This window comes from Carassius gibelio, chromosome B5 (genome assembly GCF_023724105.1).
Source record: "Carassius gibelio isolate Cgi1373 ecotype wild population from Czech Republic chromosome B5, carGib1.2-hapl.c, whole genome shotgun sequence".
Classification (NCBI taxonomy): domain Eukaryota; kingdom Metazoa; phylum Chordata; class Actinopteri; order Cypriniformes; family Cyprinidae; genus Carassius; species Carassius gibelio.
The window spans coordinates 12868451-12893015 of NC_068400.1; the positions used below are offsets into that span (position 1 = coordinate 12868451).

Sequence of the window (24565 nt, forward strand, 5' to 3'; positions counted from 1 at the left end):
TAATATAATTTAAAGAATTGATAAATACTATGATAGCATATAATTAAACAATTGGAAATGTTTCCTTGTTTCCTAAATGAAAACAGACAAACCAAAATCAATCAATAAATGTTGAAGTACTAAAATGACCAAAACTTAAACTGAAATAGCTTAATAGATTTTTAAAAAAGCTAATAAAAAGTTACTAAAGTTACTAAAACTTAACTAGAATAAAAATAAAACCTAAAATTATATAAATAATAGGTAATTTAAAAAATACAAAAACGATATTAATAGTATATAACAAATACTAAACTAACAGAAAATACCAGAAACACAAGACCAGGAACATGTCTTAAGTAAATAGGCTCAATTTTGACATGTTGACTGTAAAGGAATCCAGCTTGACTTGACTGTGTGTGTGTGTGTGTGTGTGTAAGTGCACTCACTTTGCAGGCAGAGTCCATCAGTGCAGTTCTGTGACTGTAGTGTGACTCCGTCACAGTCCTTCCCTCCGTTCTGAGGCGCAGGAGCGGTACACTCTCTCTTCCTCCACTGTGTGCACTCAGTGTTACACGCCGACCACTTGCTCCAGTCAGTCCACTCGCCGTCAACTACACACACACACACACACACACACCAGAAACAACAGAGATCAGCAGAAAAAAATAAGAAGTGCTTCTTCTGTGATATAAATCAGACTTAAATCAGAATTTTTATTTTACTAAGGATGCCACAATTTATTGCTTGTCCATTAATACATAAGTCAAGGTTAAGTTTTAAAAATGTTAGTGAACCATACTATGACTGGCTAATCTCTTTGCACGTGAACAGAGTAATATTTCACACACAAAGCCCCCATCATTGACCGCCTTGTGCATATTACACACAAAAAATTTAACAATTTTTTTTAAGAAAAGTAAAGTAAAGTTGATGCATCCTCCGCTCTGGTGTAGCCTGTAGATTCGCTGCAGTATGTGGGTCAGTCATTAGTGTGAGACTTCGGCATCTCTCCTGCTGCCTGCAGATGCTTTAATCTCACCTGCTTCACAGCCAACTCACTCTCACCGGCAGGAGGGAATGGAAATGTGCTTGGCCCTTAGGGGCCCCTAGGGGCCAAAGTATAGGGGAAGTATCTGGCTTGAAAGCTGAACTGATGGGCCTGGAAAAAGATGCATTTGTCTGATGCTATCAAGAGGCGAAGAACTCAAGCTCGACTGGAAAAGAATCAAGTTTTTATGAAAGGGATTCCTCACTTGTAATTCAATAGTCTCACAGTGAATTTTCCATCCTTCTGTTTATGGAAGGAATTCTTCATTTGGAAGTCACTTTGGATAAAAGCTTTGGATAAAAGCGACTGCCAAATTAAAAAAAAATATATCAACGGAGGAATAAATCTGAACTAAATTCTTCATCCTGTTTCTTTCAGGCTTAAGAACTGACCTCACTGTGCGTTTACATCATGTCGGAAATATCGGAATTAGTTCCAGAGTAGTATCATGATACCAAACTCCGATCTTTATGAAAACCCCCATTTGTAACTACAATTGCAAATAAAGTAATAACATTGGCTTTGTTAATTGCAATAAAGCTGAAATAAAATAAAATGCAATGAAAAGATGAAATTATTAAAGATGAAAAATGAAAACGAAACTAATAAAAGTGAAAATAAATTACTAAAACTTGAACAGAAATTAAACAGAACTGAAATATACAAACAAAACACTTAAAATAATTTATAAATATAATAAAAATATACAATGATGATCTTTGTAAAGTCATACGCCACATGATTTATAGCAGATAATTATTATTTTTTAAAATAAATGTTATAAAAAAACATAATATTAAAAATATACATTTCTCACAACTGCATTACACACAGAATAAATACAATATTAATGTGGTCCAAAATGACAAACAATGAATACAACTATATTTATGCAACAGTTATATATATATATATATATATATATATATATATATATATATATATATATATATATATATATATATATATATATATATACACAGTATGTACAATACTTAATATAAAAAATGGCATTAGTATTTAAATATGAATAAAATACTTTAATGTATTAAATAATATTAAATTACTATGACATAATTTAAAGGGATGGTTCACTTTGAAATTAAAATTAAACAATTGCCCATCGTAAGTACACATTGATGACCTAAGACACAAAACGAGCAGTTTGTTTAAGAAAACGAACAGTATTTATATTGTTCTTACCTTTTGAACACAACCACATCCAACTGATCTGAGTGCGCGAGTGCTTCTTGATGTGACGTGCGCGCGTGCTCTGGCTTAGTCTGCGCAAGCGCGGAAAGTGCCGGAAGTGATCTTTCCTTCATGTACGTCACTCATTGTTTACACTTACTGTCTATGGTTTACACAAAGATTTCGGAAGTGTTACCTTTCACTGTGAAGATCTAAACATATTTAGACGTACAGGAAATTGCAATGGAAGACGATTTCAATATATCCACAGATAACGTTTAATTGTTTTCACAACCATATTTATTTGAACCAGAATACACAGATCAAGTAAGTTACTCAGGAGCGATCCGCTGCAGCAGCACGTCTTCAAGCCTCAGAGAGACTTTAGTGATGTTTTAGTAGCAAGTGTTGTGAGATGCCAACAGAAGTGGAGAGCATATGTTGTCACGAATGGAACAACTACAAGACGACAACGAGGACATTGACGGTATCGCATCACACACCTGCCTGACTGAAGTTCCTGAGTTTTCTTTTTTTTATAAACTGGAGGTGACGTCCAATGCCAGAGGGACCCAATGGCATGCTGTCAATAGAGTGAGTAATGTGTTATATTTTAATTATTATCGCAACGATTCTAGGGTGCATTATAAACCAATTAATTGCAATGACTGCATTATATTTCAGACAGTGCAGATTGGTGGTGTATCGTGTTGTAAACAGTAAACAATGAGTGACGTTCATGCACAAGAGATAACTTCCGGCGCTTTCCGCGCTTGCGCAGACTAAGCCAGAGCGCGTGCGCACGTCACATCAGGAAGCACTCGCGCACTCAGATCAATTGGACATGGTTGTGTACAAGAGGTGAAAATGATATAAATACTGTTCGTTTTCTTAAACAAACCACTCGTTTCGTGTCTTAGGTCATCAATGTGTACTTACGATGGGGAATTGTTTAATTTGGACTTCCATTATATGAGTCACAGACAAGAACGGTTTGACCTAAAAAGATTAAAATGGGAAATACTGCGGAAACAGAGAAACCTACATCTTGGATGCCCTTGAGGTAAGCTAAAACATACCAAAATTTAATTTTAAATGGAACTATCCCTTTAAAAACAAAAGTAAGTCTTTTAAAGACAAAGATACATGTACTAATTTCTAATTTAATAAGCATGTTCATAATTTCACTACTACCTTTAGTCATTTAACCTCACTTTTATTCTGTAGATTGATACCTGTGCAAACTGAGGTGCAGGTGATTTTTTGGATGGCCTGTCCGTCACACGGCGAGCCCCCGTTCAGAGGCGCGGGATTGGTGCAGCTGCGGGTCCGTTTCTGAAGGCCCCGCCCACATCGACTGTTACAGGTGGACCACTCCGTCCATGTGGACCAGCCGCCGCTCACTGCAGAAACACACACAATCACGTCTCTCACTCACTCGCTTTCTTCTCACGTAATGATTCAGCCCAAATCAATATTTCACGTCTGTTTACTTTTTTATTTGGTAAGCAGCCGTCTTATGCGCTGTAATATTACACTGCAAAATAAACCCATTATTTTGTGATAATGAACAACCGGCTGTACATGATCCTGTACTCATATACAGCTGATATTCCTTTTACTGCTGATTTCAAAGAGTTTAATTTAATTTTAGCAAATAAAGCTGGGGTTTATCTGTCTATTAATGTCTGGAACACAAAATCTACCACTTTCTGTGGTTCAAAATTATTTTTTTTTGTACTGCTTTGCACTTTTTTTGTGGTATTGCGGCAGTGTTAATATTGTTGACTTCAGATGATTTATAGCATACATTTTCATAGAATTTTGCATCTTTTCTTGGTCACCTTGAAAAGCGTCTGCTAAATGAATAAATATCATAAACGTATTAAAAAACTTTCTGTACTCCTTCTACTAGTCAAGGAAAGGTTTTTCATTTCTCACACTTTGCAGAGCGATGAAGAATATGTTTCCCTTGGAAAAAGTGCATACATTAAACATACACTCAGCACTGAAAATACAATATTTATGAGGTAATACATGACAAACTATAAATATGGCTATATTTATGCAACAATAACTTTCTAAAGTTTGGGGTTAGTAAGATTTTTTTATGGTTTTTATGCTCACCAGGCTGCATTTATTTATAAAATAAAATTGAGTAAAACAGTAATTATTACAATTTTATATCAAAGTTTCCTATTTTAATTTTTTTTTTAAACAAGACAATTTTTCAAGACTATTTGATGAATAGAAAGTTCAAAAGAGCTGCATTTATTTAAAATATATTTTTTAACCATTTAAATATATTGACTGTCACTTTTGATCTATTTGATATATTCTTGTGGAATAAAAGTATTAATTTAATAAAAGAAATCTTACTATAATCTTATAATATAATATAAAAATATAAAACTTATATAAAATACAAATATTTTATATTATTTTATTTTATGTTATATAATATAAAAATTTATTAAATTATAATGTCTATCAAATAAATTATTATTTGAAGTTGTTGTATTTAATACATTTATATTATATTATATTATATTATATTATATTATATTATATTATATTATATTATATTATATTATATTATATTGTAAATTACAATGTATTATTATATTTTCTTGAGGAAGTAGATTAATGTAATTATGGCTCATGGCCAGAAAAAATGTTAATCTGACATGAAAATACATTCTGAAAATATTTTATTTTTAAGCATTTTAAAGTTCTGACAAAAAATATTTCAGATTAAAAAAAAATATTCCAGATTGGGCACTATTTCTAGGTGACTAATCTAATATAAGTAAATGAGTGTCAATGATCATGTGATGCTCTTTTTAACATCTCACATTACTCAGGACAATATGATCATCTCCTGTTTTGCTCTCATTCAAGTAAAATTGAGGTAAACCAAGAGAGGCAGAAAATGGACAGAAGTGAACTGTGAACTGAGCAGCTGTGTTTGGTATGTGAGAGTCTATATTCCAGCTGACGGATTCTTTTACCTTCACTCACTTACACACACACACACACACACACACACAGGAGTGTTTGACTCTTGTGTTGAGGAGAGGTGATGCTCTTCCCATCTGAGTTTTCCAGAGAAAGACACAGAAGCTCTTAAACTCTTAAACTGTGTCACTCCCTCTGCTGCTATTAACTTACCACACTCCCCTCACACACTTTCACCATCTCTCTGTGTGTGTGTGTGTGTGTGTGTGTGTGTCTTTGGTTTCATGTGAGGGAGTGGATTAGCTGTAAGTAGATTCCTCCTTTCCTTCCCATCTTTCTCATTTCAGAGTTCTGAGGCCATATGTCTAAAAGAACGGGACTCATTCCAGCGCACTCTCTTTCTTTCTGTCTCTCACTATTAAAAAGGTTTCAACCACAAACTAGATTTTTATATTTTCTGACGCTATTTGCAAAACTCAGCATGATGCTATGGTGTTCTAAATGGTTGCTAAGGTGCTTTGAGTGGTTGCTATGGCATTGCAAAGTACTGGTTATGGCAAATTTGGATGGTTGTTGATAGTGTTGTTATTGTTAGATAAAAAAAAAATTACATTTATTTTTAAAGATAAATAGAATACAAATAATAAAAATAATATAATATAATATATAAATATATATATTAATAAAACTAACAATAAAATTAAAACAAAAACAAATAAAAATTAAATCTAAAACATAAAAAATATAAAAATATAATCTAATTCAAAATTATAATAAATACTTAAATAGTATATAATCACTAAAATAAAAATAGGTTTTAAGAAAATGATATGTGCAAGAAAATTACTTGACAAAGTTGTTTGGGAATTGGGAAATGAAAATGTAAATATATAAAATATATAAATAAATATAATGTGTAAATATGTGTGTACACACACACACATACATATACAAATATTTTATTTTGTGTTTCAGAGAAGAAATAAAGACTTTTCAGATTTGGAATGACATGAGAGGGTTAGCAAATGCAAAATGCATAAATGTAAATGAGTAAATGATGACAGAATCTTCATTTTTGGCTCAGCTATTTCTTAAGCACTAAGTAGGAGCAACAATGTTTTAACAAACACCACTAAATACCACACCACTCAAAAACCCACAGTGAACTCACACACACACACACACACACACACACACTGACACACTTGTGTTTTGCGCCATAGCTAACTAAACGCCCAGCATTAGCAAGCTGATCTCAAGCGTGACATCGCTCAGGAAAGACCAAACCCCAAAACACTGAGTCACTAAATCCACTTTGATGAGGAGGAGAGGATGACAGGAACAAGCACTGGAGAAAAATCATTTCTTAAGCATCAGATGCCATCTAAGCCCACACACACACACACACACACACACACACAGTCCAGCTTTCAGAGACCTTTAATCAGTGAAGATTACAAATGAAAACAGGCAGGACACCAAAGCAGCCAAAAGCCCACGAGGGGTGAGAAAAAGCTTTTCTCCACAACAGCCACAGCTCTTCCGCTGATTAATGCACCCTAACTGCGTACCGTTAGACTGATTTGTAAAGGAAAAAGCAAGTCAATTTTATTTCATCCCAGTGTATCCCATTGAGAATACCTGTTAAATGCCAAATCAATTCCCAAATTTGAATGGAGACCGAAAACAGCACACAGAATTGCAAATAATAATTTGCAGACCAAAAAAAAAAAAAAAATTATAATAATAATAAATAAATAAATAAAAAGACAGAACAAATTTAATGTAAGAAGAATTAATGAAAATAATAATATTCTAAGAAATTCAACTTAAATTTGATCTAGAAACGCAAAGGTTGCTGACAGAGTCTTTGAATGTTGGCCTAAAAATTATTATTATTGTTTTTTAATAACAAACAAAAATAGAACAATAGATAGAACTATAGATAGATAGATAGATAGATAGATAGATAGATAGATAGATAGATAGATAGATAGAACGATAGATAGAACGATAGATAGAACGATAGATAGAACCATAGATAGATAGATAGATAGATAGATAGATAGATAGATAGATAGATAGATAGATAGATAGATAGATAGATAGATAGATAGATAGATAGATAGATAGATCCCGCACACCAAAATGCAGGAATATTAGAACCACTGACTCGAGATCAACTTCACAACTGCAAAACTTTAGAGTACAACAGAATCTTTGAGAATCTAGGTCAAGAAATAGAGTGGCTTTGCTTTTCAGATGCAAAAACAGACCATTTTCTTTCATTCAGAATGATGACAAGCTATTAATGGTTCAGTGGTGCGAGAGATGTGCTCGACTCTGGGCTCTGACTGAGAGTTTTACAGATGCAGGAGTAATTGATATGTGTGTGAGAGCACTGACACGTGTGACAGACACTAAACACACACACACACACACACACACACAGAGCTCCTGTCAGACTGATCTTCAGCGGGAGGCGGTGAACACTCTTCACACGTGTGTATTTGAGAGACTCTGTGAAACTCCTTGATGAGATTGACAGACAGCATGTGTGCATTAATTAGCGAGGTGAGATGAAAACTGTTAAAGTGTCATTAAGACAAACTTCAGAACAAACAACATCCTGAGAACTTAAAAATTTTTCAGGGTGAAACTGATAAAAATAAACAATTTAATATATATGATAGTGTACCCTTAAAAGTTGACTATATTACTTTTTAGTGTTGTCAAATGATTAATTACGATTAATCGCATAAAACAAAGGTTTTGTTTACATAATATATGTGTCTGTACTGTGTACATTTATTATGTACATATAAATACACATCCATGTCTATATTTAATAAAAAATAAGTTACATTTATATATTAAATATATTTCTCACATTATTACAGTTTTGCTATATATAAAAAATTATATCTGGTGTCTGAATAATTTTTGGTTTGACTGTTAAAACTACAAAGTAATTCAGTCAAGAGTAGTGAGTGATTTTCATTTTCAATTTCTTTGATTAACATTACAGCAGCCAATAGCTAAATTAGGCGCGGTCCCTTTAAGAGACGATGAACACATCCAATATAATACACATCCCATTTTTTTCCTCAACTGTTTACTTTCCAATAATTTCCAAGGTGGATATTTTGACATATTTTGTATGTATTTGTTGGCACAAGAGCAAAAATAAGCAAATTCGATGTTCAAGTGTTTTGAGACGCCTTTCTCTGCGTGAGCCCTGAACACCAGAACACCGCGAGTACTGAATTTTTGTTTCTTCAAACTGCGATTGGTATTTGTATTTGTCTTTTTTGCTAATTATGCTTACTATAACTTACAGTTTCAGTAGGAAATATATCAATGCAAAAAAAAAATGAAAACTGTGCCAAGGGATGTACAGTATGATACTGTGAGCAGACCTAGATTTTTATGCATTTGTTTTTTATGGAATTTTGCAGAAGACTTAAAATATTTTAATAGACATTTAAATCATTGAGGAGGCTGGGAAGTGTGAAGGACGGGTGAAAATCTGCAGGGCTTTTTCTAAAGTTGTGTGCATGAGACAGACTATGAGTCACAGCTAAAACACAGCTGAACAGACCATACTGCAATTTATCACAGCTGGACCTGGTATTATGAGGGATATTAAGTACAATGGAGAGGACTGAGGCAAATGCTTCCAAAGAAAAGTGGTGAAAGCACTTTCCACAAATTGGGTACAAATTACGGCTCAACTCTTTGAAAAAGTCAGCTTTGGTTCTTTTCTAAACTAAGGGTTAGTGAAAGGAGGTGCTTTACCTTCAGAAAATGGTATTGGTCCACCTCAGGAGTTCAAGCTGTAATTTTACATGTGCTATAATAATATACTTCACAGTAAAAATCATGCAAAGTCTGTGAAAATTGAAAGAGATTATTCACTTCCTGACAAGCTGTAGAAAGTGTCAGAATTATGTTGATTGCTGTGTGTCACAGTTTTATGTAATAAAAGCAGAATTTTATGATGTTCATTTTATGTTTGACAAAGCATTATTTTAGAACCTGCTATTATTATTATTAATATTCTGAATTCTTCTGAACCAATTTGTACCCTATTTTTATGTAAAATGACACTTAGTGAAAGAAACCGAGAGAAAAAATATGTATATATCCAATAAGCAACATAGATTATGTAAATCAGAGGTAAACAACAATTAATCAAATTAATAAACAGTCATATTGCAAGCACTGTAATAAAATAAGTCAAATGAAAATTTTCCAAATGTCACGCTGCATTTCTATTTAAAGTTCCAGTAAAGCTTAAAAAATGAAACACAAAACACACAAAGCACACCTAAGTCTAAAATGATCCACAAAACGACTTTTGAAAAGTTTTTTGTACAAACTGTTTTTGTTAAATTAATTGCTTAAAGGTGTTGAAAAGAAGAAGAAAAAGAAGTTGCAAGTGCTGTAATGATGCATTCACACCCTGTCGAAATTACAGTAATTATGAGATTCCAGCTATTAAAAAAAGGTTCATTCATGTCTTCGTCAAACTTATAATTACAAGCTAGAAACTTTTTAATGAATTTTATGAAAGCTCTTCTCCCACTTGACCCTGGGAAAAACCTTCCCAGAAACTACAGCTTACAAGCCGCTAGTTACACCAGTGTTTATTGTTTCTTTTTAAATGGGCATGTATCTACTTTCCAAATGCATATTATTGATCTTATTGTGAACAATAAATTACAAAAATGTCATAACTAGATCTTCGACAGATTCTCTCTATGACGGATGCAGGAATCCTCCAATCATTCAGTCTGCTTTAAGCTCCGCCCCTGCTAGTTCACGTTCATTGCATAGAATTTTGAATGCCACGCCCACATCTCAACATCCAATCAATACACAGAACAAAGGCCCCGCCCACCTTTTTTCCTCTCTTTTGATAACCCGCTATACACTCGGATGTACATCACAAAAGAAGAAAAGATCTGTCGCTACTTCAGTTTCATTGTGACTTTAAACCCAAAAATATTTTTACCAGTTCAAAAATGTACAGGAGAAGTTTAACCAACCAAAACTACTAATTTAAAAAACTGATTAACTATTGACTTTATCATTGAATTTATCACTGAATAAGCACAATTCAAAACTGTCAGAAAATTCAAGTCAAACAAACGTTCAAAACCACATTCATCATAATATTAAAATGCAAATGTCACAAAAATAACAACATAAAAATGTTATGTATATATATATATATATATATATATATATATATATATATATATTTATTTATTTATTTATTTATTTGTGTTAATATATATATCTTAATTTGACAAATGTTATAATAAAATATTGATTTAATATTGCATGTATTTATTGGAATTATATTACTATAAATTAATATTATTGTATTATATTATATAATCATTATATTATATAGTATAATTAATATTATATGTTTATTCATTTTAATATTAACTTTAATTTGAATGTTAATAGGTGAAAAAGCTGCAACAAAGGCCTGCACACTATGAAGCTGAAAAAAGCAAATGAGAAAAAAACTAACAAAACAAAAGGTATTTTTATCTCCTAATTGTTTTGATCTCACAATTTCTTTTTTATTGTCTTTTCACTTTCACCGTCTTCGACTTTCTTCGTAACTTCCCGCCTATTTGAATTATTCTGACTATACTTTCTGGAATTTTTTTAGATATGGTTTGTGATTTCATTGTTTTTAGTTTCAGCTAATATTTTATCATTCACTGTACATTTTATATTAATTAATTATTAGATTAAACAACACAAGTACTGCCCAACTCACCATAGACGATCACTGTAGCCGTGGTGCTTCGTCTCTTAGCAACAATGTTCTTAGCGACGCAGGTGTAGTTAGCGGTGTCAGAAAGCCGCGCTTGTTTGATGATCAGGTTATGATCGATGGTGATGTAGAAATTCCGATCGTCTGCAGGATCAATAATCTCTTCGTTCTTCAGCCATTCCACCTGCACAGAGACCGAGAGACGAGGAGACATTAGTGAAATCCATATGGCTGCACCTGATGGCCTGTTATATCAGGACGTCCTCCTGCAATATCCGCTTATGAGTCTGAAATTATCAAACGATTTAATTAGCTTCAAAGCTAACTCCTCAGGGCAACACTGACTCAGAGCTTGAGCAATTTTGTAAAACGATAGCACACATTTTACAAAAAAGAACATTGTGGAGACACTAAAAGGAAATTGCATGCAGGCAAAAGACTTGTGAGGATATTTTTAGACATCGTGTTTAATCACAAAAGTGGCCTGCTAATATCTCCAGAAAACATTGAGGGAGAAACAGGAAGTGGCTGGTGGTTAAGCTTGAAGAGCATCTCAAGGACGCCAAACTCAAAGGAATCTGACCAACAGACAGTTCAATACATAACTGACTCTTCACTAAGACTCGACCAATCAACTGTTGCTGACTGTTATTTTCTTACAAATTTTTTAATGCAAGTCTTAAACAGAATTTTACAGAAACTATGAGATATACTACAATACATAAATAAAATAAAAATGTGAGAAAAGAAAAAAAATATTTGCTTTCATACAGAGTAAGTTTTTAATCAAATTAGTCACAAAATAACTCTAATAAGGGCATACATATCGGACAAAATAGTAGATTTTAAGTGGATAATGTTTTTTAACAATGCTATTACTAATTATCAGAATGAAATACTGAATGAAACATATACATGCATATGTTTATACATCACACTGTATATGTGTGTGTGTGTGTGTGCGTGTGCGTGTATACACATACACTACAATCATTCAAAATAGTTAAAATAAATACTTTTATTAATTAAAAAAGATAAATTCCACAAAAATCCAAAGTAGCAGAACTTTTTCAGTATTGCTAATAATCAGAACTGTTTCCTTAGCAGCAAATCATCATATTTGAATGATTTCTGATGGATCATGTGACACTGAAAACTGGAGTAATGATGCAGAAAATTCAGCTTTATCACAGGAATAAATTACATTTGAATAAATATTCAAATAAAAATAAGCTATTTTAAATTATAATAATATTACACAATATTATTATTTTTATGGTGTTTTTTTCCTTCAAATAAATGCAGTCTCGGTGAGCAGAAGAGACACTATACTTTCTCCTGACTATTCTTTCCACTGAGTTAACTGCAGTGCATCTTATAGATGCATTGGTCCCTCAAAATTGGTCCGAATATGCTGCCTAAAGTGTGGAACAGCCAAGTCAATGATGCCTTAAAATGCTGCCTAGTTAGGCAGCTCACTAGTTTTTACAACAGAGATTAACTTTACATATTTCTCCAAATGCAGAAACAGTTGAAAAGTCATTAGCCCTGCCGCTCAACAGGATAGTAGCCTTCGCATTACAAGCTGTTCACATATACATCTGATGCATTAACACTACAGCATGCCAATCAGCTGAGCGAGACGCAGTTGTGTGTGTTTGCGTGTGTAAATGTGTCACAGCGGTGTACCTGGAGGCTGCTGAGAGCTCGTCTGGAGGGAATAGAGTAAAAAAAAAAAATCACCCTCTCATTGGCTCAGCGGGAGGGAAACTCACCCAATCAGTTGCTCACACTCCAGCTGTGACATTAGCACTTGTGCGTGCATGCACACTTCCTTATGCATTTTACCTCATTACATCTAGCAAAGGTAACCCAACTGCCAGCTGTCAAACTATACCCTCAGATTACCGTATTTGGTGCTACTGTAACCTCTACAATGCGCACATCTTTCTACAATAGCATTAGAAGAAAATTAGTACATTCAGGGTCCCTCAGGTTCACACACATACACACACATGCGTGCACGCGGGAGCTCTTGTATGTGAGAGTTGTTCTCAGTATACTCATATTGTCATCCCGCTGTGCTTTTAAGAAAGCATCTTGTTGTATACAACACCTGTTTCAAATATTCATTTACAACTCCGATTCAAGCTCGGAAAACAGCATACACAGTTCTGGGGATGTAAAATATGGGCGCACACGTACAGCAGTGAAAAAAAAATGAAAAGAATCAGAATCAGAATCAGAAAGAGCTTTATTGCCAAGTATGCTTACGCATACAAGGAATTTGTTTTAGTGACATAAGCTTCCAGTACACAGAGACAACAACACACAGAAAAAAAAATAAAATAAAAAAGAGATTTACAAATTGGCAAATAAATAAGTGTATAAACAATTGTGCTATAAATGATAATGGAATAGGATTGAGTGAGATGCGGGAAGGTTCTAGGATGGAGGGTTAACAAATAAATATAAGGATATTGCACGTTTATAAGCATAAGTAGGGAACATTTAACTGTTCATGAGGTAGATTGCCTGGGGGAAGAAACTGTTCTTGTACCTGACTGTTCTGGTGTTTGTGGCTCTGAGGCGCCGGCCAGATGGCAAAAGTTCAAAGATGGGGTGACTTGGATGTGAGGGATCCAGAGTGATTTTCTGAGCCCTTTTCCTCACTCTGGATGTATACAGTTCTTGAAGGGTGGACAGGGGAGCACCAATAATCCTTTCAGTAGTCCGAACAGTTCTCTGTAGTCTTCTGATGTCTGATTTTGTTGCTGAACCAAACCAGACAGTTATTGAAGTACAGAGGACAGACTCAATGACGGCCAAGTAGAACTGTTTTAGCAGCTCCTGTGGCAGGTTAAACTTCCTCAGCTGGCGAAGGAAATACAACCTTTGCTGGGCCTTTTTAACAATGGAGTCAATGTGATTGTCCCACTTCAGGTCCTGAGAGATGGTGGTTCCCAGGAATCTGAATGACTCCACTGCAGTCACAGTGCTGTTCATGATGGTGAGTGGGGAAAGTGCAGGTGGGTTTCTCCTAAAGTCCACGATCATCTCCACTGTTTTGAGCGTGTTCAGCTCCAGGTTGTTAAGACTGCACCAGACAGCCAGCTGCTCAACCTCTTGTCTGTAAGCAGACTCATCACCATCCTGGATGAGGCCGATGACTGTAGTGTCGTCTGCAAACTTTAGGAGCTTGACAGAGGGGTCTTTAGAGGTGCAGTCGTTGGTGTACAGGGAGAAGAGCAGAGGGGAGAGAACACATCCCTGAGGGGCACCAGTGTTGGTGGAGCAGCTGTTTGATGTGAATTTCCCCAGTCTCACTAACTGTTGCCTATCTGTCAGAAAGCTGGTGATCCACTGACAGATAGAGCTAGGAACAGAGAGCTGGGTCAGTTTGGTCTGAAGGGCTGTTGGGATGATGGTGTTGAATGCCGAACTAAAGTCCACAAATAGGATCCTCACATAAGTCCCTGTTTTGTCCAGATGTTGCAGGATGAAGTGCAATCCCATGTTGATTGCATCATCCACGGACCTGTTTGCTCGGTAAGCAAACTGGAGGGGGTCCAGTAACGGTCCAGTGATGTCATTCAGATAAGCCAGAACCAGTTTTTCAAACGACTTCATGACGACAGACGTTAGAGCCACAGGTCTGTAGTCGTTAAGTTCTGCTATCTTGGGTTTCTTTGGGATGGGGATGATGGTGGAGCGTTTGAAGCAGGAAGGCACTTCACACAACTCCAGGGATCTGTTAAAGATCTGTGAAAAGATGGGGGCCAGCTGGTCAGCACAGATTTTCAGACAGGCTGGTGTAACACCATCTGAGCCTGGTGCTTTTCTTCTTTTGTTCTTCTTGAAGACCTGGCGCACATCATCTTCACAGATTTGAAGAGCAGGAGGTGTGGAGGGTGGGATTGCAGGATGTGTTAATGGTTGTGTAGGGAGATGGTCAGAATGGGTGATGGGGGTTTCAAATCTGCAATAAAACTCATTCAGGTCGTTAGCAAGTCGTTGATTAGCCTCAGTGCAAGGGGATGGTGTCTTGTAGTTTGTGATGGCTCTTAGACCTCTCCACACTGAAGTTGAGTCGTTGGAAGTAAACTGGTCTTACAACTTTTTAGCGTAGGTCTTTTTAGCCGCTCTGATCTCTTTGTTCAGTGTGTTCCTGGCCTGATTGTACAAGACCCTGTCCCCATTTCTGTAGGCATCCTCTTTGGCCTGACGAAGATGTCTGAGTTTTACTGCAAACCATGGCTTATCATTGTTGAATGTTAAAAAAGTCCTGGTAGGAATGCATATATCCTCACAGAAACTAATATAGGATGTTACGGTCTCTGTGAGTTCGACCAGATCGGTGGTAGCAGCTTCGAAAACACTCCAATCAGTGATGTCAAAACAAGATTGTAAATCCTGCTCTGTTTCGCTGGTCCATCTCTTCACAGTCCTTACTACAGGTTTAGCAGATTTAAGTTTTTGCTTGTAGGACGGTATAAGATGAACCAGACAGTGATCAGAATGTCCCAAAGCTGCTCGTGGAACAGAGTGATATGCATCCTTTATTGTGGTGTAACAGTGATCCAATATATTACTGTCTCTGGTGGGACATGTAACATGCTGTCTGTATTTTGGCAGTTCACGGGAGAGATTGGCTTTGTTAAAGTCCCCAAGAATGATTAAAACAGAGTCCGGTTGTTGTTGTTCTGTGTCTGTGATCTGATCAGCAAGTTTCTGTAAAGCTGAGCTCACATGCGCTTGCGGAGGGATGTAAACACTGACCAGAATGAACGTATGAAACTCCCGCGGCGAATAGAACGGCTTGCAGTTGACAAACTGCATTTCTTAATCAGGACAGCACATCTTCTTTAACACAGTTACATCTGTACACCACCGTTCATTGATGTAAAAGCATGTCCCGCCGCTCCTCCGATAACAACGTTCAGTAAAACGTCTGAATAATTTAAATCCGGTAAAAGATCTTGTGGTGTGTTCTGCCGAATGTTCAGCAGTTCATTCCTGGTGAAACTGATCGTGTTTGTTAAACAAAAAACAGGAAAAACGAACAAAAACAGCACAAACACTGGAGAGCCAAGCACTGAAGCAGCCATCTGCGGTGCCATCGAGTACGATGGCATATATATATATAGATACTGTAGATAGTATATAAAGATACTCAGATTCTGTGCTTTTTATAGATCACTAAACAAATGTACTTTAAGTAAATGAGTTATGCTGATTATCATTACTATTGTTAACTATAGATGCAAACTAAAAACTTTTTCTAAATTAATTCATGATGAAATAATTAAAAATATAACTTTGCAATTCAAAACAAAACTGGACTATTTTATTGGCTGAAACAGAAAGGTCTCGGTTACGTATGGTAACCCTCGTTCCCTGAAGGAGGGAATGGAGATGTCACGTTGGTGACCGAAAAATTGGGTTATCGCTTTGATAGACCAATCTACTTCGAGAGTAAACTAAACGAGCCAATGCCAATTATTGCATGCATCTGCCACTGATCACAACGCGAGTATAATAAGGCAGCAGGTGCAATGCATACCAGGTTTTCACTGAGGAGACCCGGCAGCTCAGCGGTGGTACAGCAACTGTGGCGACGGAATCTGATGTCTCCGGTCCATAGGTTGGGGCTCGGAACAAGTAGTTCCACTCACCATTGTCAAAGCACTACCACACTAAGTGAGAATGGATAACTCTGGGAACATGTACCTATTCCACTGGGAACAAGAACGCTGCGGAAGCCCCATCCTTCCCGAAGGAGTTTTCGGAAGCAAATACACATATAGCATCCATTTAGGTGTATAACGAGAAATTGGAGGTGAACTGTAACCCTATTGTGAAGGCAGAAGTCTGCCGGGGAAACACAGACTCTAAAGGCTATAGTGTGGACTATACACATACAAGTACCACTTAAGACTCAATATGGAACCCGAACTTACGGTTCTCACGGATTCATCGTGAAGGCCTGGTGCTGGACGTTCTGCCGCATCCAGCTGTCAAGGGTGATGGAGGACCTCAATAGGGTCTACAATACGGACACTGTGAAGCAGTTTTAGCAAGCCAACACTAACCAGGGCCTCTCAGTGCCACTACCCATTTAAGGTGATAACATAGGAGGATACAGACTCTACACGAAGGCTATAGAATCTAGTGAATGTGTTAGGGGTTGCCCAGCCTGCAGCTCTACAAACATCTGTAAACGTGGCACCACGAGCCAGCGCCCAGGAGGATGCAACACTTCTAGCTGAGTGAGCTTGCAACCTGAATGGGCAGGGCACACCCTGTGCCTGATAAGCCAGGCTGATGGCATCCACAAACCAGTGGGCCATCCTCTGCTTAGAGAACCGCATTCTCCTTCTGCCAGCCTCCATAACAGACAAAGAGCTGGTCTGAGGTTCTGAAGCTTTGTGTCTGGTCTATGTAAAATCTTAATGCTCGGATGGGACAGAGCAAAGCCAGGGGCAATGCTTGCAGCTTCACCACTTGGTCTTTGAAAGGTGTAGTGGGAACCTTGGGCACGTAGCCGGGTCGGTGACTTTAGCTCAACTGAATGCAAAGGCTCCTCCAATGGGCCCTGCTGTAGTGATTTAAGCAATAGAGTCAGGTCCCAAAAGGGTATAGAGGGAGGCCGGGGAGAATTTAACCTCTTGGACCCTCTTAGGAACCCGTGTGTCCAACCCACTTGATTCTGGAATGACCAACCCTGAAGCACCGTCTCGCCACAAGAAGCTTCCAAGAGTGTGTGTCCAGTTCATGACTGGACAAGGACAAGGGCTAGCTAGGGCCTAGGTTTGAGATTCTAGATTTCTGCATTTGGAAACGAATGTTGTGAATCAGGGGTTGCTTAATTAAATTACAAAATTCTTAAGTTGTATTGTGTTGTCTAATTCATTATTTATTTTTTACATTTTACGGATTCCCCCAATCTCCTGCATGCCAAAACACAGTATACGAAACCATATTATTATCAGTACTATTATTATTGTTATTTAAAAAATGGTTTCATTACTATTTAAACACCTTTTAATTAATACAAAGGAACGATAAAAAGCGATCAGTTTCTTAATTCATGGACATAATCTTTGGCATGTGATGGGCTCTATATTTGGAATAAATGTGTTAAAAAAATGGCAGATATGTGTTCGAACTAGGCCTTTAACAAGCAACAATAAACCACCTTTTCAATCATTTTATTTTTCATGGCATGAAGAACACCTCCTCAAACGCAATCTAAACTTTCCAAGTTAATATCCTAGTTTCTGAAGGATTTGTAGGCGTTTTTCATGTTGCAGTTTAAGCCTATTAATCTTAATTTCTCACTACTTATCTTGTTCAAGTTTTTTTTTTTTTTTAAATGGTGTGAGTCAGAGTAAATTGTGACACGAATAGAGTCTCGTGAACGTGCAGCCTTGTACAGAGGACCAACGGCCAAGGTCAGGATTTTTCATTCAAAAACTTTCATTAGCCTGTAGATTGAAATGAAAGCCCCTTAATACAACATATGGGAATTTACATTTTAATGGTTTTCATCATGACTGTTTAATAGCCATAACATGCACTAAGAGCCTTTGTGTAAATGTAATTATTTTTCTTTTTTTTTCTTTTTTGATATGTTAGGCTTAAGCCTACAAATACCCCACATTTTGAAATGAACCCTCACTGTAAATTTTCTATATTTTTTTACGGATGTTATATTATAATGTTATTGTTGTTTTATTTAATATAAAAATATGTTTAATGGTTTTCATGTTAGTTTTAGTTCAGGATAATAACCCTGCTGTAAAAACATAAATTGTGTCTAAACAACCTCTGCTTCAACATGAATTACTTTACCAAACTGAATTAAGGATGTGTTGTAGCAGATAATGAAAGAAAAGAAGCCTGTACAAGAACTACTTCAATACTGCTGGAAAAGCATCCAAAAGCAAAAATCCTTTATTTGTGTAATTTCATAGAAATATCTGTTAAGCAGCATTATTATTATGAAGAAGCCTCAGAATTAAGGCTGAAAATCTCTCTATATATATCCCTAAACACAAAACATAAACTTTGTTGTGAAACCCATTTCATTTGTGTTCCAGACATCAATGATTCCCCAAATCATGTGTGCTGTTACATTAGTGATCAGACGTCTGACGGAAGAGAAAACAGACTAAAAATGGCTTGAATTGAAGGAAAGACCTGACTCTGAATCATATATAGAGACCAGACCACTCATATTTTCTTCAGAAGACATTATAAGAATTTAGTTTTGATGACCCATAAAATGTGAAAATAACTAAACCCACTGAGTGAAAAAAATGAGTCCAAACTTTGGATAAGTAGTGTACGCTCACCAGTGTGTAAACCGCATGTTTGTAGTGCACTCTCTTTGAGCGTGACTGACATTTGGTCCTTATCTCTCGCAGCCGTGTCTCTGTGAAGCTCACATTCAGCCCAATCACGGCTGTTTCTGGACGGCCTGATTTCTCTCTGCAGGGACTCGTCTGCTGATCAGGATGAAAGAGGCAGAGAGACGCTCTTCACGCACCTGCTCATTTTCTCCTGTTGGTGTTTACCGCCAGAACAGAGTTCCTGTGCCCGCCGGGCAAACGCAGAATCAACAACCAAACACACACAAACACACAAACCAATCAGGAAGTTTTGTGAAATATTTAAATATCTCTCAGGTAATTGCTTTTTCTTTGTGCCAGAATAGATATGTGTATTTATGCGTCCATGTGTGTAGGTGATGGATATTTGATTTTTAAAAATAAACACTCTCCCCATTAAGAAGTTATTATTTAGGACAGAACATATCGATTTGAAGGCTGGGAAACTATTGAATGCAAAAATGCGTGTTTCTGACGCTTTAAACAACATTAATGGTTATTTGATGTAGGGATGCACTAATTCTGGTATCATGTGCAATACTGTGGTCCTGTACTTGTACTCATTAAAATGCTCTGATATGGAGTGAAAACAGTATCAAATCCTACTACAAATGCATGACAGAGATCCACACTCACACACACAATCCACAAAAGCACACGAGAGATCCATATGTGTGCACAAAATTGACAAGTGCATGCAAAAGATCCACAGGCGTGCACACAATCCACAAATGCATGCAATAGATTCAAAGGATTGCACACAATCCACAAATGCATGCAATAGATTCAAAGGATTGCACACAATCCACAAATGCATGCAATAGATTCAAAGGATTGCACACAATCCACAATGCACATGAGAGATCTACAGGCGTGCACACAATCCACAAATGTACGCAAGAGATCTATAGGCTTGCACAGAATCCACAAATGCACATTAGAGATCCACTGTTGCATACAAAATCCACAAATGCACGCGAGAGATCCATATGCATGCACAACATATACAAAGGTGCGAGAATGATCCACAGGAGTGCACACAATCCACAAATGCATGCGAGAGATCCACACTTGCACACATGGCAATCCAGCCAAAGGTGAATTGTGAATTTATTGTTTCTTTGCTCACAGAATGATCCACAGATACTGTATCTGTACCCGTTATTTCATGCACAACAAATCGCAAGTCCTTTGCATTAGTGTTCCGCCTTAAGAATGTCTACAAATGAGCACTTTTGTATTTGGGGATTCTTTTGAGAATGTCATTCCACAACCTTAACTCACAAATGTACACAAGCTTATCTGTATACTTTACCTATGGAATGAAATTGGTGGTCAGACGTGTAGTAGAATGACGATCTGAATGGCGATCCACTGATCCTGATTTTTTTTCCCACATTATTGCAACAAATATGTATTATCCTTTGTGTTTGTGAAATGCAGTGAGTTGTATGCTGTAAGTATAACTTTTCCGTAGTCCCGTGGTCTACGTTCATTGTGGCCATAAGTTTACATACCCCTTTGCAGAATGTGCAAAATGTAATAACTGAAACAAAATAAGAGGGATCATGAAAATTCCAGGCAATTTTTTATTTAGTACTGTCCTGAACAAGCTATTTCACAGAACAGATATTTACATATACTCCACAAGACAAAATAAAAACTGAATTTACAAAAATGACCCCGTTCAAAAGTTTACAAACCCTTGAATCTTAATACTACTGTATGTGTCATTTCCTGTATGATTCACAACTTTTTATTTTGTGATAGTGTTTCGTGAGTCCCTTGATAAAAGTACAGTTGAATATATACTTAGAGTTAAACATGGTGCACAGAGAGACATATTGATTTCATAAGATGCAATAAATTATTATTTCTGTCAGATTCCAATTACTCTCCTGTGTGTCACGGCCAATTCAATTCAAATTCACTCTCATTATCTGAAAGGGAGATGTTTCTTCAATTCTGAATTTAGTCTCCTGGAATGAAGGTATTTGAACACTATCAGTGAAATCTGAGGTTGTTTTATTCTCCAGTATAAACACATACGCTGCCAGCAATACCACAGAAAACTCATTTAAATATTTGCTTAAGATCTTCTCCACAGAACTCCAGGTGTGTGAGGCCCAAAACCCAATAAAACCTCTAATTCTGAAGCGTCCTTAACCCCAACCTCTTTAGAAATTAAAGCTGTGTCCTTTCATGAGCTCTGAAGATTGCACACAGTCTCGTTGTGGATTCAAGTAAGCGTCTTCAAGCCCTCGCAATCAAGGAATCCTCCATAGGGGAAATGAAGTGGGCGGCTGTGATATATATATATAGGCTTCAGTAAAGGTACATGAAGCTGAGCTATATGAAGAACTCACCAACGCCACTGAAGTGCTCTACATCTGCACTAAGAGGGCTATCGTGAATTATGCAGCGTATTCAGCGATCGCACTGTACTAATGTAATCTCACACACCTGAACCGATTCATTCAGCAATGCTGTGGAAGTCTTCCAGAGGACTGAAGAAACTGATTGGAAGTTCGGGTGTAATGAAAGGAACAGTCCACCTCAGCTACAGCTTCCACCTATGTTGTGTAAAATGCATGATATTTAATTTGCCCTGCTCTCAGTATAGAAGTGCTAGTATCGCAGATTAAATATTAAGCACAACTCATAAGGATGGAAAATGCAAGCTTTCGTCTGCATCTAAGCTTACTATCAATCCAAGTGACAGAACTAGCCAATCACTGAGCACAGCAGTGGCAGCATGGGTGTAGTGAAAAAAAGCATATATACTTATTTATATCATACATTTAAAATAGATATTTATATTAACATCAAGCCAAAAATAAAAAAGGCAATAAATAAATAAATATTCCAATGAAGAATTTTAAAAATGAATATTTACATATATGCACATTATTATTATTATTATTTAGGGTTGTTACAGTGTTTTAAAAGTATCTTATGTACACCTAGACTATATTTGTTTTATCAAAAATACAGTATACTGAACAGAAATATTATTATAATTTAAAAAAACTGTTTTCGATTTAAATATATTTTAAAATGTAATTTTACCACAAAGGCTATAAAGCCAAGTGGGGATGGACGATTAATCTAAACTTTAATTCAGAACCTCTAACTGATGTCATTTCCCATGTCAGTTATTTAAGTTATTTTTATCCTTTTAATACTTTCCTCTTAAAAACATACTATGATTGTCGGCATATAGAGTGACAGGACAAGATAGTGCCCTGCTCTTTCTCTAAATCTGCAGTGTTCAATTTACAGGAGATGCAAGTTATTAGATTTTTTAAAAATAATATTCACTTACAAGAGATATAATGTGAGCTATTTTCTACTTTTTTTTACATGGAAATAATCATTTATTTTGTTTGCAAAAAAATGAAAGTTAAAACATTTACTCTTTCATTAGAAAAAATAAAATATATCCCGCCAATAAATGTTGAGTATATTTACCATACAAACCTATAATGAACTACGAGGGCAAAAATAAAATAAAATAAATAATTGAGGTAAAGTGTTCAATTAATCAAGGTTTTGATTTTAGGTCATACTGCCCAGCCCTATCACAAAGATTATTATTATTAATATTATTATTTGATCAAAAACACAGTAAACTGAACAGATATAATATGAAATGTTTAAAAAAAATGTATGACTGTTTTCTATTGTAATATATTGTAAAATGTCATTTATTCCCATGATGCAAAGCTGTATTTTCAGCATCATTACTCCAGTCTTCAGTGTCAAATGTTTCCTCAGATCATTTGAATATGCTGATTTGCTGCTCAAGAAATATTTCTTATAGTTAGCAATGTTGGAAACAGTTCATATTTTGTGGAAATTGTGTTTTTTTTTTTCAGGATTCTTTGATGAAAGGAAAGTTCATCATGATGCAGATGAATAAAAAAATTTAAAAAATATTAATGACCCCCAACTTTTGAATTGTTGTGTACATTATCTGCAGACTTGATATGTCCAATTGGACATCTGAGTTCACAGCAAACCTGTCTGTCTCTCCAGAGAATAAACACAGGTAGATCAGTGTCCGTCCTGCAGATGTCAACATTCAGACTGTATTCTGACATCTAATAAGACTCCAGCAGTGGAGGATATGAAGTACAAGCCAACGCTGTTATTACAGACACCTGGAATTTACTCTCACCTTGAGCTCAAACAAACACAGACACACACACACACACACAGCTCGTGTTTCACAGAAGAAAGTAAGTTGGGAATGAAAGAGGGTTGAATAAATGAAGACAGATTTAAAATTTTAGTGAAAATTTGACAATTATTTGTGCACTATGCATTGTTTGATCTGCTATCTCTTCATATGAATCATATCGAATCATCTGAAATAATGTGTTTCTAACAATCACGCCATGCAGTCCACATTAAGCTGATTTCTTTTGTATCTACAGAAAGAAAGATAGTAAAAGTAGCATCAGTTTATGTCTCTTTCATCTTTTTGTGATCAGACGCTGCGGCTGACAGCCTCCTCCAGAAGTGTCGTCTGCGGGCCGAGGTGTGTGTGTGTGTGTGTGTGTGACACAGATATTTGAGGAACGCTGGTGAGAGATTTTTCTATTTTCACAGAGAACAGACAGACAGATCCGCCCTGGGATTCACTCAGCTGGATGAACTCTTTTCATGATCTTCTTAGAGCAACAAAACATTCATTCCAACATCACTGGGAAACAAATCATGCTAAAAATGACATGCAGAAATATAGTTATAGCAGTTCCCCATCGAGGGAGAGACGATGCGTCGATAACGCTTTGGGAACGCATTCTGCGTGAGTGCGTCTGAAGCATCCATGTCAACTAGTCCAATGGCGAGAGTGAGCGTCAGGAGTGACGTCACGACCAGGAATTGATAAAAACCCCAACCGGAGCAACCGGTGTTAGCTTTCTGTGCCTCAGCAAGCGATCTGTGTCAAACCTGTCTGTCATATTTACTGTTGTCTTGTGCAAAGTTTATATACTATGGCTAAGCAACTATTCAAACCGTGTGCTTCTCCCTGCCCGCGTTATTTAACGGGTGGGGATACACACGAGCTTTGTGTAGTTTGTTTGGGAGTGGAGCATGCGTTATCAGCCTTCGAGGAGACTGATTGCCCGCATTGTGAGAAGCTTTCGCTTCGCATGCTCCGCTCCCGCTTGTCACTCTTTGATG

At 36.4% G+C, this 24565-nt stretch overlaps 1 protein-coding gene across 1 annotated transcript in view; it reads right to left on the minus strand.

Moving 5' to 3' along the window:
• Positions 1–24565, minus strand: part of LOC127957790 (netrin receptor UNC5C-like) — a 145549-nt gene that overhangs the window by 30236 nt on the left and 90748 nt on the right. Inside the window, exons 5-7 of the mRNA XM_052556464.1 lie at positions 10983–11163; positions 3457–3624; positions 429–593 (exon numbers count right to left, since the gene is read on the minus strand). Of these exons, the coding sequence (XP_052412424.1) occupies positions 429–593; positions 3457–3624; positions 10983–11163 (514 nt within the window). The remainder of the gene's footprint in view (positions 1–428; positions 594–3456; positions 3625–10982; positions 11164–24565) is intronic.